We start from the raw sequence: 15,913 nt of genomic DNA on the forward strand, positions 1-15,913 counted from the left end.
TAGTCAGACGATTAGGTGTGCAGAATTTGGAGGCAGTAAACTTTCTGGTCACGGCTCTGCCCTCCACTGGCTGTATGATCGTGGGCACGTTCCCTAACCTCTGGACTGTTTCCTCACCTGGAGAAGGTGGGTGCACACACTACGTCTCAGCTGCAGAGTACAAAGGCGATTGTGCTCACTATCTGAGTGGCTTTATTTCATGAGCGTTATGTGCCCAGTGCTGGGTGGCACACTCTCTTTCCACCCATCAGGGAGGGTCTGTGAGCTCAGCGCCTGGCGTGTGGGAAGCCCTCAGGGCCCAGGAGTCCTGATGACTGAGGTAGATAAGTGTGGCTGGGTCACTGGGTGAGGGAGCCTCCTGGCCTGTGATTCTCTGGCGCCTCTGTCCTTGCTGCCTCCCACCCCGTTTGCCCAGATCATTCCCCTCCCTCCTGCTCTGTTTCTATTTCTGTCTTTCTCTCCTCCTCCCCAGGCCACAGGGGGCCTCAGACTGGCATGAAGCCTCTTCCTTCTACTCCAGGATCAGGAAGTTTTTACTGCAGGGCCCCCCAACCAGAGTTCAGGAGCCCCTCAATCAATTTTCCTTCTCCAGCCACTACCTTACCTGAAACTCCCCTCCCCACACCATCCTCTGTGCCTCCAGCAAATCCCTCCCCCACGTATGATCCCTCCTATTCCAGACAGAACAACCGATGAGCTCTGCCCCTCATCCCCTCCCTCCCCAGGCTGGCTCTGGACACTTGAGCTCAGCCTGAGGTCTTCCTCGGGGGCCCTTCCCCAGCCCCACAAGCAACATAGTGTGGTGGTAAGGAACAGGCAGACACTGAGACCAAACTGCCAGCTCCACACTTTCTTGGGGATCTTTGGGCAAGTGACTTCAGTCACTTCTCCCTGGTTCAGATTTCTGCCTGTAAAATGGAACCAGAGATATCCACCTTGGACAGTTGCCCAACCCCAGAGAGATGAGCTGGGCTTAGCACAGAGCCGGAGTGCGGAATGAGCATTCACTAACTGCTCAGCAGTGGCATTCTGTGGTTAAGAGGACAGACTCAGAAGTCAGGCTGCCTGCCTTTTCAAACCCAGTTTTGCCACCTTTGGGTTCTGTGACCTTGGGCATGCTACTTAACGCTTCTGGGTGTCATTTCCTCATCTGTGAAGTGGGATGACTGTAAATGTTCTACGGTGGTTGTGAGGAGTAAATGACTTAAGTGCTTGGCACATGGTGAGCACTCACTAAATGTTAACTATTATCATTGTATTATTAATAGTAGTATTTCCCAGGAAATTGTCTCCAAGTCTCCCTGGTCTCAGTTAGCCATCCTTCCTTCAGTCTCAGTCATTATGCTGCAATGAGGAGTCCCCACTCCCAAGAAACAAGGACACACACAGAGGTCAGCAGAGAGGCTTTTGAAAAGGTTTGTTTATTGATCCATGCTCCCACTCCATCATTCATCCACTTTCCATGGATGGTGTTGGCTGTTGCCTGTTGCTGGCCAGGTATTGGGGATACTGACCCACAGCCCCATCATCAGGGGGCTTCAGAATAGAGAGGGAACCAGACATCAAGGTCCAAAGCACAGACAGGAGGCCCTGTGCTGGGTCCGGAGCTCACGGAGGGGTGCCTGGGAGTGAGGTCACACGGGCAGGCAGACAGCTGCCAGATGCACTGGTATCTGTCAGATCTTTTAATGTTGTTCAGTTTTCCTAGAAGGAGACACAAGGAGTCCTTGCAGGGTTTGAAGCCAGGAAGCAACCTCTCCAATGGGTGAGTCTGAAAGTGCAGGCCTCACTAGAGGAGAGTGGACTGGATGAGGGAGCCTGGGTGTGAGAGGACAGTGAGTTCGGCCTCAGGGAGGCAGAGGTGACAGTGAAGTGTATTTGTGCCTTTAGTGGAATAGTCACAATACATGCAAAACACTTACCATCTCAGCTGACATGTGGAAGTATCCCAGGAACTGTAAGTACACACTGTGGTAGTGGTGGTTAGAAATATAAGTTCTGACGTCAGAGAGACCTTAGAATTTCGATTTCTGCCCAGTCCCCTATAGTTCCCAGTGTCACCTAGTCCCTGAAACTACTGGTGGGCTCGCTGTGGGTGTGGTGACCTGTGTGAGTGCCCTTGTCCGCACTGCCCCCACCTGGGGTGCTCCCCGCCTTCCCCCCACCCCAGGCTTGCTCTGTGCTCTCCAGCCCTACAGTCTGGCCGCCCCTTTCCCTTCAGCAATGGGTGCAGCTCAGTCCCAAACTGGTCCACACAACATTTGGCTTCCTCTCCTTGTTGCCAGACCTGCACTTTGGACTGGGGCCCAGAGGGTCCCTGGCGGAGTTGTTGGGAGGCTCGGTCCATTGTCCCTTGGTTTACCTCCTGCCCCCTTCCACCTCCAGCTGGCCAGGTGGAAAGCCCCTCTGGGTCTGCTCCAAAACAGAGCCGTTAGTGGAGCCGGGGGAAGCCGGTGGACCTCCAGGGGACACCAGAGAGTGGAGATCAGCAGGAGCACAGGGTCCATTGCTGACCAACAAAGGGGAGCTTTACAGGAGGAAGTTGCTGCCAGGCCTCGCTCCGCCTCCGTCTCGGGTTCCAGGACTCGCCTCGATGCCTGGAAACCAGCCTCCTCTCCAGCCTCCTGCACCTGTTCACCTGGGGCCTCGTCTCGGCCCCGCGGAGTCCCCCAGAACCCGCGGGTCTGCAGGGGGCGGCTGCGAGCTCCGCTGTGACCCCTTTTCTGCGTCCGGGTCTCCAGCCGCGGACTCCGAATCTCGGGGGACTCTGCCGCTGCTGGACGGACCTGGACAGTCTGCGACCTGTGCTCCAGCAGCCGCGGGTACTTTTCCAAGGATCAGAACGCGTCTCTCTAGGAAGCGAGGACATTTTGATGGGATGCGTCCCCCTAAGATCTTCAGGGGCCTCCTCTGGCACCAAGAGACTTGCGTCCTGGGTCTACACGGTACACTGACTGCAGGCACCACGGACTGGTCTCTTCTTCTCTGGTCACAGAAGCCCAGAACTCCTTCTCCCATGGAAGGTCCCGCATCCTCATCTCAGCCCTCAGTGTCCACTCTGAGATTCTGTGAATCTGCAACTCTGATCTCCCCACGGGGGAGGCCTCATCCCTAAGGGATCTGGCAGTGGAAGGGCCCACAGTCCTCAGCTGACTGGAGTATTTTGGATTCTGTTACCCAAGTGACATTTGTGTTTGTGAAATCCCTATGTAATTCTCTATTCTGGCTTCTGGTGGTGGCTTATTGCCATTATTAAATATACTTGCATTTACAACGGACGATCCCCTGTGATCATTTGGGGAGCACCTTTCAGTTCAAAATGCTGAACCAGGGAAAGCAGGTGACATCAGTTTCAATTCTGAGTCACCCTCTCAGTCATGGTGTTACCGGGTAATTACTTCTCTCTGAGCCTCAGTTTCCTCATCCACACGATGTCATTCTTGTCCTTTTCTTGCAGATGAGTAATGCACATTGGAGTAGTGTTTCTAAAGCTTCCAGCTGAGACCACAGGATGGTCTTCACTAATGGTCTCTATTAGGTGACCACACACGTTCATACACAGGCAATTGCACTTTTCACGAGTCCAAGGCAGTGGGCTAGCGATCATGGTTGCTAACTGCAGGCCTCTTTGCCAAGGTCACCCAGCTGGGAGGGTCAGAACCAGGTTTCAATCTCAACCACCTCACAGAACTTCCTTCCAAGAAAAACAAGTATGAATTCAGAAATGTTGAGACCTTCTGTGCATTTTTAGAATTCACCTTTGATGCAATGTCTCCTGCCCAGGGTTAAGGTTGATGTCATTGACAGAAACCGACCACAGCCCTGGAAGGTGAAGGGGGCACATTTCCCTTCTTGCCTGTGCAACATTTTTAGGTCTCAGAGCTCAGTATTTCCTAATGAGGATTCCATCCACTCTCTCTGGAATTATGAATCATAGACAAAGGGTTTTCAGCAGTAGTCAAAGCCAAAAAGCAGTGGGCACCTCCCATCCTAAATTTCGTTGTCTCCACGACCAGGGAGGGGATCCAGCTGCACAGAAGCTGGACAGTGTCGTCTTTACTGTCTGGGGTGTCAGGAAAAACTTGTTTAAAATTCTGCCCTCACCACATAATTTTTTTGTGACTTTGGGTTGGTCTCTTAGCATCTGAGTCCCCGTATTTTATTATTTTTATTTATTTAGTTAGTTTTATGATTTGATTATTTCTAAATGCTTTATATTTAGAACAGGTGGCAGCATCCAGCTTCTCCCCCTTCTGCTGGCGTGGCTCCGTATTTACACTGCAGGGCAAGTCCAGGAGGCCCTCGGTGCCCCTGTGGGCTCAGCACTGCAAGTGGCAAAGGCTTTGTGTTGGGGTGAGACACAAAGTGCTGAACAAAGTGGGGGCGTCTGGGTTTTCCTTTTGCACTGACTGCTCCCCGCCCAAGTCTTCACATACCTGCCACCCTCACTTTTAAGTCTTCATTCACATGTGCTTTCTCAGGCCGCCTCATTCACTGCAACCACTGCTTACACCCTGCTGTCTCCCTGCTTTAGTTCTTCCACTTTCTGTTCCTTGAAGTAACGTCCACCTGTGCTTAAGCCCCTCTCCCCTAATCCCTGTCATCCTCCCTAGCAAAAGTTCCTCAAAGGGTGGTTTTATGGGTTTTTTTTTAATACATTATGTCAGGCACCTAGAGATGTGCCTGACAGAAAGTGGGGGCTGCATCATACTGGGTGAATGAATGAAGGCGTTTGTCATGAACTGAGCTGGTTCCCTGAAGTCCTTGGCAACACCAAGATTGCCTAGTAGATTGTCCCATTCCTGTGTCCCTCAGTGTCTGGACAATTAACATGTTAGTGAGGCTCCCCCCTTCTCCCTGTTCTTTCTCTCAGTCCCAGCTGTGGAAGGGGGGAAGAGCTGGTCTCCTTGCTCTATTTTAGGCTGCTTTCCCTTTCTCACACTTCTCCCACCACCCACCCTGCCCTCACCCCCCTGCTGCCTCTCCCTTCCTCTTCTCCCCTCCCCATAATCACTTCTCTTGAACGTTCCCAGTTCTCTCTGGCACTACCCTAGCACTGCTTTCCTCCTCCTCTCCCTGCACAGCAGTGTCCTGACAAAGACAAGTTCCTCTGTCCCCTCCCCATCAGGGCACGGTGACTGCACCTTTGTGGGCTGAGGCCGTGGCCCTACGCCGAGACCCATCTTAGGATCTCACCTCCTGTAGGTGAACCTCAATCTGGGTCAGTTTCTCTTTCCCTCCACCTGCTCACCTGGCTCAAGGCCCCGCCCTGCATGGGCTTCCCCAGCCTGGGGCCTCCCCTAGTGGCCAGTGTGTTTTCACTTTTCCTACATCAGCTGGGATTGCCCATCTCTCCAGGCTAAAAGCTGTACCATGGAGATCAGGCAGCTATTCCATCAGAGCAGAGCTGGAGGTGCAGAGACGCAGACAGAGCAGCAGACTCAGACCCAGCAGAGGAGACTTAGGTCACAGACACCAAACAAGGCTGAGTGAGAGACCCTGGTGACAGCCTCTCAGTGGACACTTAGGTCCCCCTCTGCTGACAGACACCAGAGACAGAGATGAGGATGCAACTGGGTGAGCCCCCACATCATTGCCCATGACCCCCACCTCTCCACAGCCCCTAACCTCAGCCCCTGACACTGTTCGTGCCCTCATCTGTCTGTCCTTCTGTAACACAGACTTGCCTGTGGGTTGCATGCTGGTGCTGATGCTGATGACCATGGTGCTGACCAGGACAAGAGCAGTTCCTGTCCCCACGCCCCTCAGTGCCCTCCCGGGTGCAAGGGGCTGCCCCTTGGCCCAGTTCAAGTCTCTGCCCCCAGAAGACATGAAGGCCTTCAGGAGGGCCAAGGACGCCTTGGTGAGTCTCCGCACTGCCCCACCTACTGTGGATGAACCCCCACCCTCCCTCTGGGGGTTCCCATGCTCCCTGTGGCTCAGGGTGGACCTGTCCCCTCCCCTCCCTGGGCTGCCCTGCACTTTGGCACAGTGGGCTGACTCCTGCTGTTGCTGCATTGGGCTGACTCCTGTTCTGCAGTGGAGACGCCTCCACCCTGCTTTTGGAAGTTAGCCCCCCTCCTCATGTCGTAGTCTCCCTCCAATCCCACTGCAGGGGTCTAACCTCAGTCCTCCAGCTGTGCGCTGACCCTCCCCTTCCTCTCCAGGAGGAGTCACTCCTGCTGAAGAACTGGAGCTGCAGCTCCCACCCACTGCCCAGGACCCGGGACCTGAGGCAGCTGCAGGTGAGTTGGCAGAGGGAGGTCCAGCCCTGCCCTCACCTGGCCCCAGCTCCTGTAGCTGCGTAAATGGGCCCTTCACCTTCTCCTCCTCACTCTTCTTGACTTTTCCTCACCTGCCACATTTGCTGTCCTCTTACATTTCCTGACCTTACCTTTACTGCCCCTTCCTCAGTCCTCCTCACCTGTCTCTGCCCTCCTCAGGTGTGGGAGCGCCCAGTGGCCTTGGAGGCTGAGCTGGCCCTGACACTGAAGGTCCTGGGGACCATGGCTAACTCCACCCTGGGGGACATCCTGGAGCAGCCCCTTCACATGCTGCGCTACATCCACACCAAGCTTCAGGCCTGTGTGAGTGCTCTGGGCCCTTGGGCCACATCTGTGAGCTCTGACTCTCCCCCACCCTCATAGGTCTCCCTCTGTCCAGGCCCTGCCTCACACACCACCCTCCTCTCCTCACAGGTCCCAGCTCAGGCCACAGCAGGCCCCAGACCCCGGGGCTACCTCCACCGCTGGCTGCGCCGCCTCCAGGTGGCTTCAAAGGTGAGTGACCAGGGAGTGACCAGTGTCTGGGGACAAACAACTGGGACCCAGATCAGGGGTAGTCACTGGCCCATCCCGTCTTCCCCACAGGAGTCCCCTGCCTGCCTTGAAGCCTCTGTGACATTCAACCTGTTCCGCCTCCTCACCCATGACCTGAACTGTGTCGCCAGTGGAGACCTGTGTGTCTGACCCTGAGGCCCACCCGCCACCTGCCCCAGCATCTTAGATGTTATTTATGCCTCACTCATTTTTCTTAAGTTATTGTCAGTTATTTATATATTTGTATGTGGGCATTTTCAAACTCACACCCAATCAGGAGATTTTATTTATGCCTCATTCACTTTTTAAGTTATTGTCAGTTATTTATGTATTTATCCATGTGAATTTTCAAACTCACAACCAATTAAGTGTTTATTTTTTTACTTTTTGTCAAATTGTGCAAATAAACAACGAGGAAAAGTTGCTGTTTGTGCTGTGGGGTGTGTGGAGGGATTCAGTGTCCAGGGCTGGTTTGGGAGAGGCCTGAATTCTGGAACCACTTTGGTGCTGACCCCATGGACCATGGACCAGTCTTGTTTCCCCTGAACGCCTCCCTGGATGTTCTGTGAGTCTCTGACTGTTGGCTCTCCCCACTGAGCGGGTCCCATTTCTGAGGGATTTGGAGAGCACCGAGGTCAGCAGGCTCAGTTACAGTCCCCAGCCATGTAACCACCAGGAGTCCTTCTGAGGAATGCGTCCTTAGGGGAACCTGTATTGTGCAGATGTCACAGAGCACTCACACTGACCGCGATGGGGCCGTCACCACACACCTAGGCTGTGTGGTACAGCCTGTGGCTCCTGGACCACAAACCTGTGCAGCAGGTTGAAGTGTATTAGATACTGTCGGCAGGTAGAACACAATAAGTATTTGTGTATCTGGACACATCTAAACACACTACAGGCACAGCGAGGATGTGCTGGAGGAGATACAAATGTCACACCTGCATAGGGCACTCACATGGGTGGAACCAGGGAACTGTAGTCACTCTGGGTGAGGCAGTGAGTGAGTGGCGAGTGAATGTGAAGGCCTACCACATTCTTCCCACTACTATGGACCTTACAAACTCTACATTTGTGCCACCTAAATGTATAAAACAACACAATATTGCACCAAGCACAAGAGAAAATAGTGCAAAGATGCAGTAAACACAAGGTTTATGAGGCTGCTGCCAGCCTAACATACATACTGTCTTACAGTAAACTTTTTATAGAAATAGACAGAGCGCACTCTAAAATAATGATGAGATGCATAGTAAATATATAAAACACTAAGGGAGCCCTTTATGATGAAGTGTTATGTACTGTACACTGCCGTATGTGCTGTACTTGCACGTGACTGGCTGCACTTCAGGGTGTATATCAGGGTCGTGTATGTGGCCCACCATTGACCAAAAGATTATCATGCCACTCATGACTGAGTTGTAATTATTTGGTATCCTGTTACTAATGTGTCCTTACAGTTGTAAGACCCATGTGCTTGTGCTGGTCCTCTTTTCTCCTGGTGTTCATTCATTTTCATGTGTGTGATGGTGTGACCACTGGCTGTGCAATCAATCATTCTGAGGTAGTGTGAATGGTAGAGGTACAACTTTGAAGTCAGAGCTAAATCTGAGGGGACATTTTCCTTCCCATTTACCTTTTGTGGTATACTTGCCTTTTTCTGTTCTTTCTAAAGTATATTTTACTGATTATGGTACTACAGTTGTCCCATATCCCCCCTTTATTCCCCTCGACCACGCACACCCCCCTCCCGCTCGCATTCCCCCCCATTTACTTCATGTTCATGGGTCATACACATAAGATCTTTGGCTTCTACATTTCCTATACTGCTCTTACCCTCCCCCTGTCTATTTTCTACCTACCATTTATGCTACTTATTCTCTGTACCTTTTCCCCCTCTCTCTCCTCCCACTCCCCCTCTGATAACCCTCCATGTAATCTCCATTTCTGTGATTCTCTTCCTCATCTAGTTGTTTGCTTAGTTTGTTTATGTTTTCTTTTGTTTTTTCATTTAGTTTTGTTTTAAGGTTTGGTTGTTAATAGCTGTGAGTTTGTTGTCGTTTTACTATTAATATTTTTTATCTGACTTCACCAAGATGGAGGCATAGGTGGAGTCGTCATGCTTTCTCACACAACCAAGTTGAGAGACGACAAAATATTAGCAACAGAAAACATAGCCAGAACACAGAAAATTGAACTTTTGGAAAGTCTGATAACAACTAATTCTTCAGCCTGACCAGTAAGAGTGGAGAAGCCAGCAGCTGGCAGAGCGGGGTTGCACAGGAAAACTCGGTCAGATGGACCCGGACACACAGATCCCAGGCATGGCGTTGCAACGGGTGGACCCAGTGAGAGACCCAGTTAGCGACCCAACGAGGGCACAGGGCGGCGGGTTGACTGTGCTGGCACATTCCTGTGCAGATAGACCCGTGAGGGAGTGGGCAGTGAGATGTGACTGAGCAGGCCCCAGTGGCGGGAACCAGCAGAAGAGGCCGCCATTTCCCCACTCCCACCCCGCTCCCACTATACAGCGTCACAACCTAGTGACCTGGGCGGCCCCGCCCTAATGAGTACCAAAGCCTCCGCTCCTCATACTGAATGGGCCCCAACAGACCAAAAATGGCTCAAGAAGATCTCAAAGCCCCAGAGCCCATAACTCTAAGCGATGAAGAAATAGCAAAACTTTCAGATGCACAGTTAGTTCAAAACACTGGTGATCAGCATGCTCACAGAACTGGTTGATTTTAGTCACAAATTAGAGGAAAATATGAAGGCTAAACTAATTGAAATGAAGGGAATTACACAGGAAACCAATAGTGATGAAAAGGAAACTGGGACTCAAATCAAGGGACTGAACCATAAGGAAGGAAAAAATGACCAAACAGGAAAATATGAAGAAACAAAAATTCAAAAATTGAGGAGAGACTGAGGAACCTCCAGGACATCTTTAAATGCTCCAACATCCGAATAATAGGGGTACCAGAAGGAGGAAAGGAACAGCCACCAGTGGAAAACTTATTTGAATAAATAGTAAAAGAGAATTTCCCCAATCTGGCAAAGGCAATAGACTTCCAGGAAATCCAGGAAGCTCAGAGAGTCCCAAAGAACTTGGACCCAAGAAGAAACACACCAAGGCACATCATCATTACATTAGCCAAGATTAAAATGAAGGGAAGAATCCTAGAACCAGCAAGAGGTAAAGGGACAGTCACCTGCAAAGGAGTTCCCATCAGACTGTCAGCTGATTTCTCAAAAGACACCCTACAGGCAAGAAGAGGCTGGAAAAAGGTATTCCAAGTCATGAAATCCAAAGACCTACAACCAAGATTACTCTATCCAGCAAAGCTTTCATTTAGAATGGAAGGACAGATAAGGTGCTTCTCAGATAAGATCAAATTCAAGGAGTTCATCATCACCAAACCCTTATTATATGAAATGTTAAAGGGACTTATCTAAGAAAGAGCACATAAAAAAGATGAACAGTGAAAAAACAGCAAACTCACAGATATTAACAACCACACCTAAAACAAAAGCAAACTAAAAGGACAGCTAGATCATGAGCAGAAACATAGAAATGAAGATCTCATGGAGGGTTAGCAACAGGGGAGTGGGAGGAGGAGAAAGTGGTAGAAGGTACAGAAAATAAGTAGCAGAGAGGGTAGGTAGAAAATAGATAGGGGAGGGCAAGAATAGTATGGGAAATATAGAATCTAAAGAACTTGAGACACATGTCATAAACTAAAGGGGGGGAAAGGTTGGGTGGAGGGTGCAGGGTCGAGGGGAATGAAGGGGGGAATAGAAAAACTGTAATGGCATAATCAATCAAATAAAAATTTTAAAATATTTTTTACCTTCTTGTTCTTAGATAAGTCTCTTTAACATTTCATATAATAAGGGCTGGGTGATGATGAACTTTATCTGCCCTTCATTCTAAATGAAAGCTTTGTTGGATAGAGCAATCTTGGATGTAGGTCCTTGCCTTTCATGACTTCAAATACTTCTTTCCAGTCCTTTCTTGCCTGTAAGGATTCTTTTGAGACATCAGCTGAAAATCTAATGGGAACTCCTTTTTAGGTAACTATCTCCTTTGCTCTTGCTGCTTTTAAGATTCTCTCTTTATCTTTAATCTTGGCTAATATGATTATGATGTGCCTTATTGTGTTCCTCCTTCGGTCCACTTTCTTTGGGACTCTGAGCTTCCTGGACTTCCTGGTAGTCTATTTCCTTTGCCAGATTGGGGAAGTTCTTCATTATTTGTTCAAATAAGTTTTCAATCTCTTGCTGTTGTTCTTTTCCTTCTGGCACCCCTATGATTCAGATGTTGAAACATTTAAAGATGTCCTGGAGCTTCCTAAACCTCTCTTTTTTTTTTTTGAATTCTCTTTTCTTTATTCTGTTCTGGTTCAATGTTTCTTTCTTTCTGCTGCTCCAATCCATTGATTTGAGTCCTGGTTTTCTTCCCGCCATTGTTGTCTACCTGTAGATTTTTCTTTATTTCACATAGTGCAACCTTCATTGCTGCCTGGGTCTTTTTATGTTGGTGAAGTGCCCAGTGAGTTCCTGGAGCATCCTGATAACCAGTGTTTTACACTCTGCATCTGATAGGTTGGTTTTCTCTTCATTGCTTAGTTTTGTTTGTTTGTTTGTTTGTTTGTTTGTTTGTTTGTTTGTTTTTTCTGGAGCTTTGAACTGGTTTTTCATTTGGGCCTTTTTTTTTTTTTTTTTTTTGGTCTCTGCGTGCCTGTTATGTAGTAAGGGGCAGAGTCTTAGGTGCTCACCAGGGCAGGGCAACCCATTTGGTTTCTGTAAGGGACCACTCTGCCTGGTTTCAGGAGCTGAAACTTCCCATGGCTAAGGCTGAGGGAGCTACCTTCAGACCATAGGCCACTAAAGAGACAAAGCTTGTCTCTAGCAGCAAGCACTGCTTCTGCTTCATCTCCCTGCCCCCAAAGTATGGTCGGATTGTCAGAGACGAGTGCAACCCCCCCAGAGGGGGGGCCAACCTAAGGCACACCCAATCACTTGGAAGGCCATCATGGAAGGATTTGGGGGGCTGCAACAGAAAGGGGGGTGATGAACCCCTCCTCCCACTTTGATGAGGCCCAAGTGAGTTTATTTCCCAAGGTTTGGTAGCCTTTTAACTGATAGACCCTGACTTAGAAGAAGCCCTAATGGTTCTTTGTACACTATCTACTATTTACTGCCTGACAATGATTAATAAGTTCTACCTGAACTCCTGGGGGAAAAAAAAAACAATAAAAGCCTGTCTAGGCAAGGGTCAGCGCTCTCTCTCCCCTGGTGAGAGAGTTGCCACCCACTCCAAGTCGCTTTCCCCTTGACAAGGTGGCCAGGCCATTCTGAGGCTGTCCCCCCTTGAGGGAGTAGCCATGCCATTCCTTTTCCTCCACAGGACATGATAGTTTGGGTGAATTTGTCTCATGTGTCATCCATGACACTGCGGGCACTACGAGCCAGTGCACACATCAGGTTGCATTGTGATGCTGTGTGGGGAGGAGGAGTCTGAGAGGGGACAGTTCTGCTTGCTCCACTCTCTGCTAGTTTTCAGTCACTTTCCCCAGCCACCCACAGTCAGATTCAGCCCTTCTGGTGCTGATTCCCAGGTGGCTGGGCTTCTGTACATTCTGGGACCCTGTGAGTCTCTCCCATGAACTCTCCCATGAGGCCAGGAGTTTCTCCCACTGCCACCTCAACACCCACAGGGGTTTTCAGCCAGAGGTTTTAAGGCTTAATTTCCCCGCTAGACCCTGGGTTGTGCATTCTGTCTTGCTCCCTAGTTGTTCCTCCTGGTTTATCTGCACTCGAATGTAGTGGCCTGCCCAGTCTGCAAGCCACCACCTCACCTGATCCATCAGCCACAATGTTGCTGCCAGTTCTTTCAACCCAGCTGCCATCTCTTCCCCTCTTGTCAGTCTGGATGAATATTTCTTCTTTAACTCCTTGGTTGTTGGACTTCCATACAGTTAGACCTTCTGTCAGTTCTGCTTTTTTCTGTTTTTAAATTTGTTTTTGTTCTTCTTTTGGTTGTGTGAGGAGGCAGAGTGTGTCTACCTATGCCTCCATCTTGGCTGGAAGTCCAGATATACGTAATCTACTTGCTTTTTGCTAAACTTTAGTTTTCTCCATTTGCAAATAACTTATTGCTAGTGCCCCTGGAAAAGTTTGTTTATTTGTCCATCCATCCATCCACCTGTCCATTCATTCTCCATGGACTGTGTTGTTAGCTGCAACGGCAGTAGAATGTTTCCAGCAGTTAGAGTGTCCTCAGTTCAGCAATCTCAGCATTTGAGTTCTGGCTAAGAAAGGAATCAGAGGTGAGACTCAAATACAAGCAAAAGTTTATTTACAAAATCACAGAGGTAGAAGGAGTGAGCTGGGGGAAAAGTGAGCCAGCTGGGCTGTGTGGGCTCAGGAAACAAGTTACAGAGACAAAAAAGGGCCCTTGGACCTTAGGCTTAAAAAAGGGCAGAGAGAATGAATGCCCCTGTGGAAAGAGAAGGGGAAAGGTGCAGGCATGTTCAAGAGACAGAACAACCCTGCACTGGGTCCTTCCCCTTGAGGGTTTCACCTGGGGGTCTCAGGGGGAAACCTCCATAGGATATTCGTCAGCTCTCCAGGTATATCTTTTTAGGGTTGTGGTCTCTACTGATGTTCAGCACCAGGACATGGTGTTAGGGTGGTTGATGACATGGGCTATGAAAGAATTCCCAAAGAGAAGAAAGTGTAGAAAATAAAGCTTTCATTCACACTACAGAAAGGAGAGGGGCGTGGTGTGGAGAGTGGCACCAGCACTGAGGGGTGGGGGCTTTGAGCTCTTATTGGTTTACAATTGGATTTGTTCACAGGTGGGAGGGGGTTGCTTTTGTGTGGCCCCTCAGCTGCTGGGGCGTTGCAACTCGAGGCTGCAGTTTGTTCCAATGTTATCTGCTGCCTGTGGCTGCAGGGAGCTGTGAGGTCTCAAAGTTGGTCCAGAAACCAGGCGGACACAGTGAGCCAAGGAGCAGGGATTTTTCGCAGTAATAAGAGGGAAATTGGAGCCATCCCAGGGCGGTTGGGGAGCCAAGCAAGAGAGGTTAGGACTTGCTCAGTTGTTCTTAGAGAAGGGTTTTTAAGCGCAAATCCTGAGAAGGGTATCTGTTTGGGGTGTCAGAGTCTGATTGGCTAGACCTGGTTGCTGGGTGCCATTTCTGCTGACCATTGTTCTTGATGTATCTTGTCAGGCTCAAGTTAAAGCTGCATCTTGTTATGCCAGACAGGCTGACCCCAGACCCCAGTCTTAGTGGGGCATCTCTTTGTCCAGGGTAGGGTTGGCAGGCAGTTTCCCACAGTACAGTTCCTGCCTGGTGATTTTCCATTCCTCCTAGGCCTACCTAGGTCTGGCAGGAAGTGTTAGTTCTGTTCTTGTTTTCCAGTAATTTCCAGTCCTGGGGGCACAAGCTCAGGAGAGTAAAAGGGGCATCATGTTTCACAAGGTCATAGGCCTGCCCGGCAATTGGAGCCATGAAGGCAAGTGGTGCAGTTTTATCATTGTACATGGGGTCATTAGTCATCACACCTTCCCCACTGTGATCCATGGGGTCAGCCAGCCTGGCTGCTTCTCTGGGCTGGAGCTGAAACATAACTGAGGCCTAGATGTTATCTCCAGGGCTTATTCTTAAGGGAGTGGTCATGCAGGGGCTTCTTAGGGAGTCATATGACGCTATTGTCTGACCACACTTTTCTTCCTTTAGGGGGGTCTACCATATGACTAGCATCATGCCAAGGGAGGAAAGGTCAGGGGATGGTCTGAGCTGAATGACCGTTGATAAGACAGGTCAGGGGTCAAAGCTACATGAACAGCAATATGCCAGGACAGGAAAGGCTACCCAGGGTGTTAAGACCCACCATGCAACCATCTGTTGCAAGGCACCCTCAGCTTTCTGCTCTGGGGAATTTCCATATCCTGTCATCCTTGGTCTCCTGAAGTCCAATACTGCCCACTACAGTATTGCCTGAGCCACAGCCCTGTCATCAGGGGGCTTCAGAATAGAGAGGGAACCAGACATCAAGGTCCAAAGCACAGGCAGGAGGCCCTGTGCTGGGTCCAGAGCTCACGGAGGGGTGCCTGGGAGTGAGGTCACACGGGCAGGCAGACAGCTGCCAGATGCACTGGTATCTGTCAGATCTTTTAATGTTGTTCGGTTTTCCTGGAAGGAGATACAAGGAGTCCTTGCAGGGTTTGAAGCCAGGAAGCAACCTCTGCAATGGGTGAGTCTGAAAGTGCAGGCCTCACTAGAGGAGAGTGGACTGGATGAGGGAACCTGGGTGTGAGAGGACAGTGAGTTTGGCCTCAGGGAGGCAGAGGTGAGAGTGAAGTATATTTGTGCCTTTAGTGGAATAGACACAATACATGCAAAGCAATTACCATCTCAGCTGACATGTGGAAGCATCTCAGGAACCCTAATTACACAATGTGGTTGTGGTGGTTAGAAATATAAGTTCTGACGTCAGAGAGACCTTAGAATTTCTATTTCTCCCCAGTCCCCTATTGTTCCCAGTGTCACCTAGTCCCTGAAACTACTGGTGGGCTCACTGTGGGTGTGGTGACCTGTGTGAGTGCCCTTGTCTGCGCTGCCCCCACCTGGGGTGCTCCCCGCCTTCCCCCCACCCCAGGCTTGTTCTGTGCTCTCCAGGCCCACATTTCCCTTCAGCAATGGGTGCAGCTCAGTCCCAAAGTGGTCCAGACAACATTTGGCGTCCTCTCCTTGTTGCCAGACCTGCACTTTGGTCTGGGGCCCAGAGGGTCCCTGGAGGAGTTGTTGGAACACTCCATCCATTGTCCCTTGGTTTACCTCCTGCCCCCTTCCACCTCCAGCTGGCTAGGCCAGGTTCCTCAAGGAAGCCCCTCTGACCACCCTCCCGAACACGGAGCTGTGAGTGGAGCCGGTGGGGAAGCCAGTGGACCTCCGGGGGACACCAGAGAGTGGAGATCAGCAGGAGCACAGGGTCCATTGCTGACCAACAAAGGGGAGCTTTTCAGGAAGAAGTTGCTGCCAGGCCTTGCTCCGCCTCAGTCTCGGGTTCCAGGACTCGCCTCG

The 15,913-nt window shown here is 50.3% G+C and overlaps 1 protein-coding gene across 1 annotated transcript; it reads left to right on the top strand.

The window, feature by feature from the left end:
- Positions 1 to 2,593: 2,593 nt before the first annotated feature.
- Positions 2,594 to 6,968, top strand: LOC119046974 (interferon lambda-3-like). Its single transcript, XM_053667526.1, has 6 exons — positions 2,594 to 2,822; positions 5,682 to 5,863; positions 6,168 to 6,245; positions 6,444 to 6,587; positions 6,699 to 6,779; positions 6,870 to 6,968. Exons 1-6 carry the CDS (start codon positions 2,594 to 2,596, stop codon positions 6,966 to 6,968), a joined length of 813 nt encoding a protein of 270 aa, XP_053523501.1.
- The last annotated feature ends 8,945 nt before the right edge of the window (positions 6,969 to 15,913 follow it).

Source organism: Artibeus jamaicensis, unplaced genomic scaffold (assembly GCF_021234435.1).
Source record: "Artibeus jamaicensis isolate MK-2021 breed Jamaican fruit bat unplaced genomic scaffold, CSHL_Jam_final contig_47, whole genome shotgun sequence".
In the NCBI taxonomy this organism is placed as follows: Eukaryota; Metazoa; Chordata; class Mammalia; order Chiroptera; family Phyllostomidae; genus Artibeus; species Artibeus jamaicensis.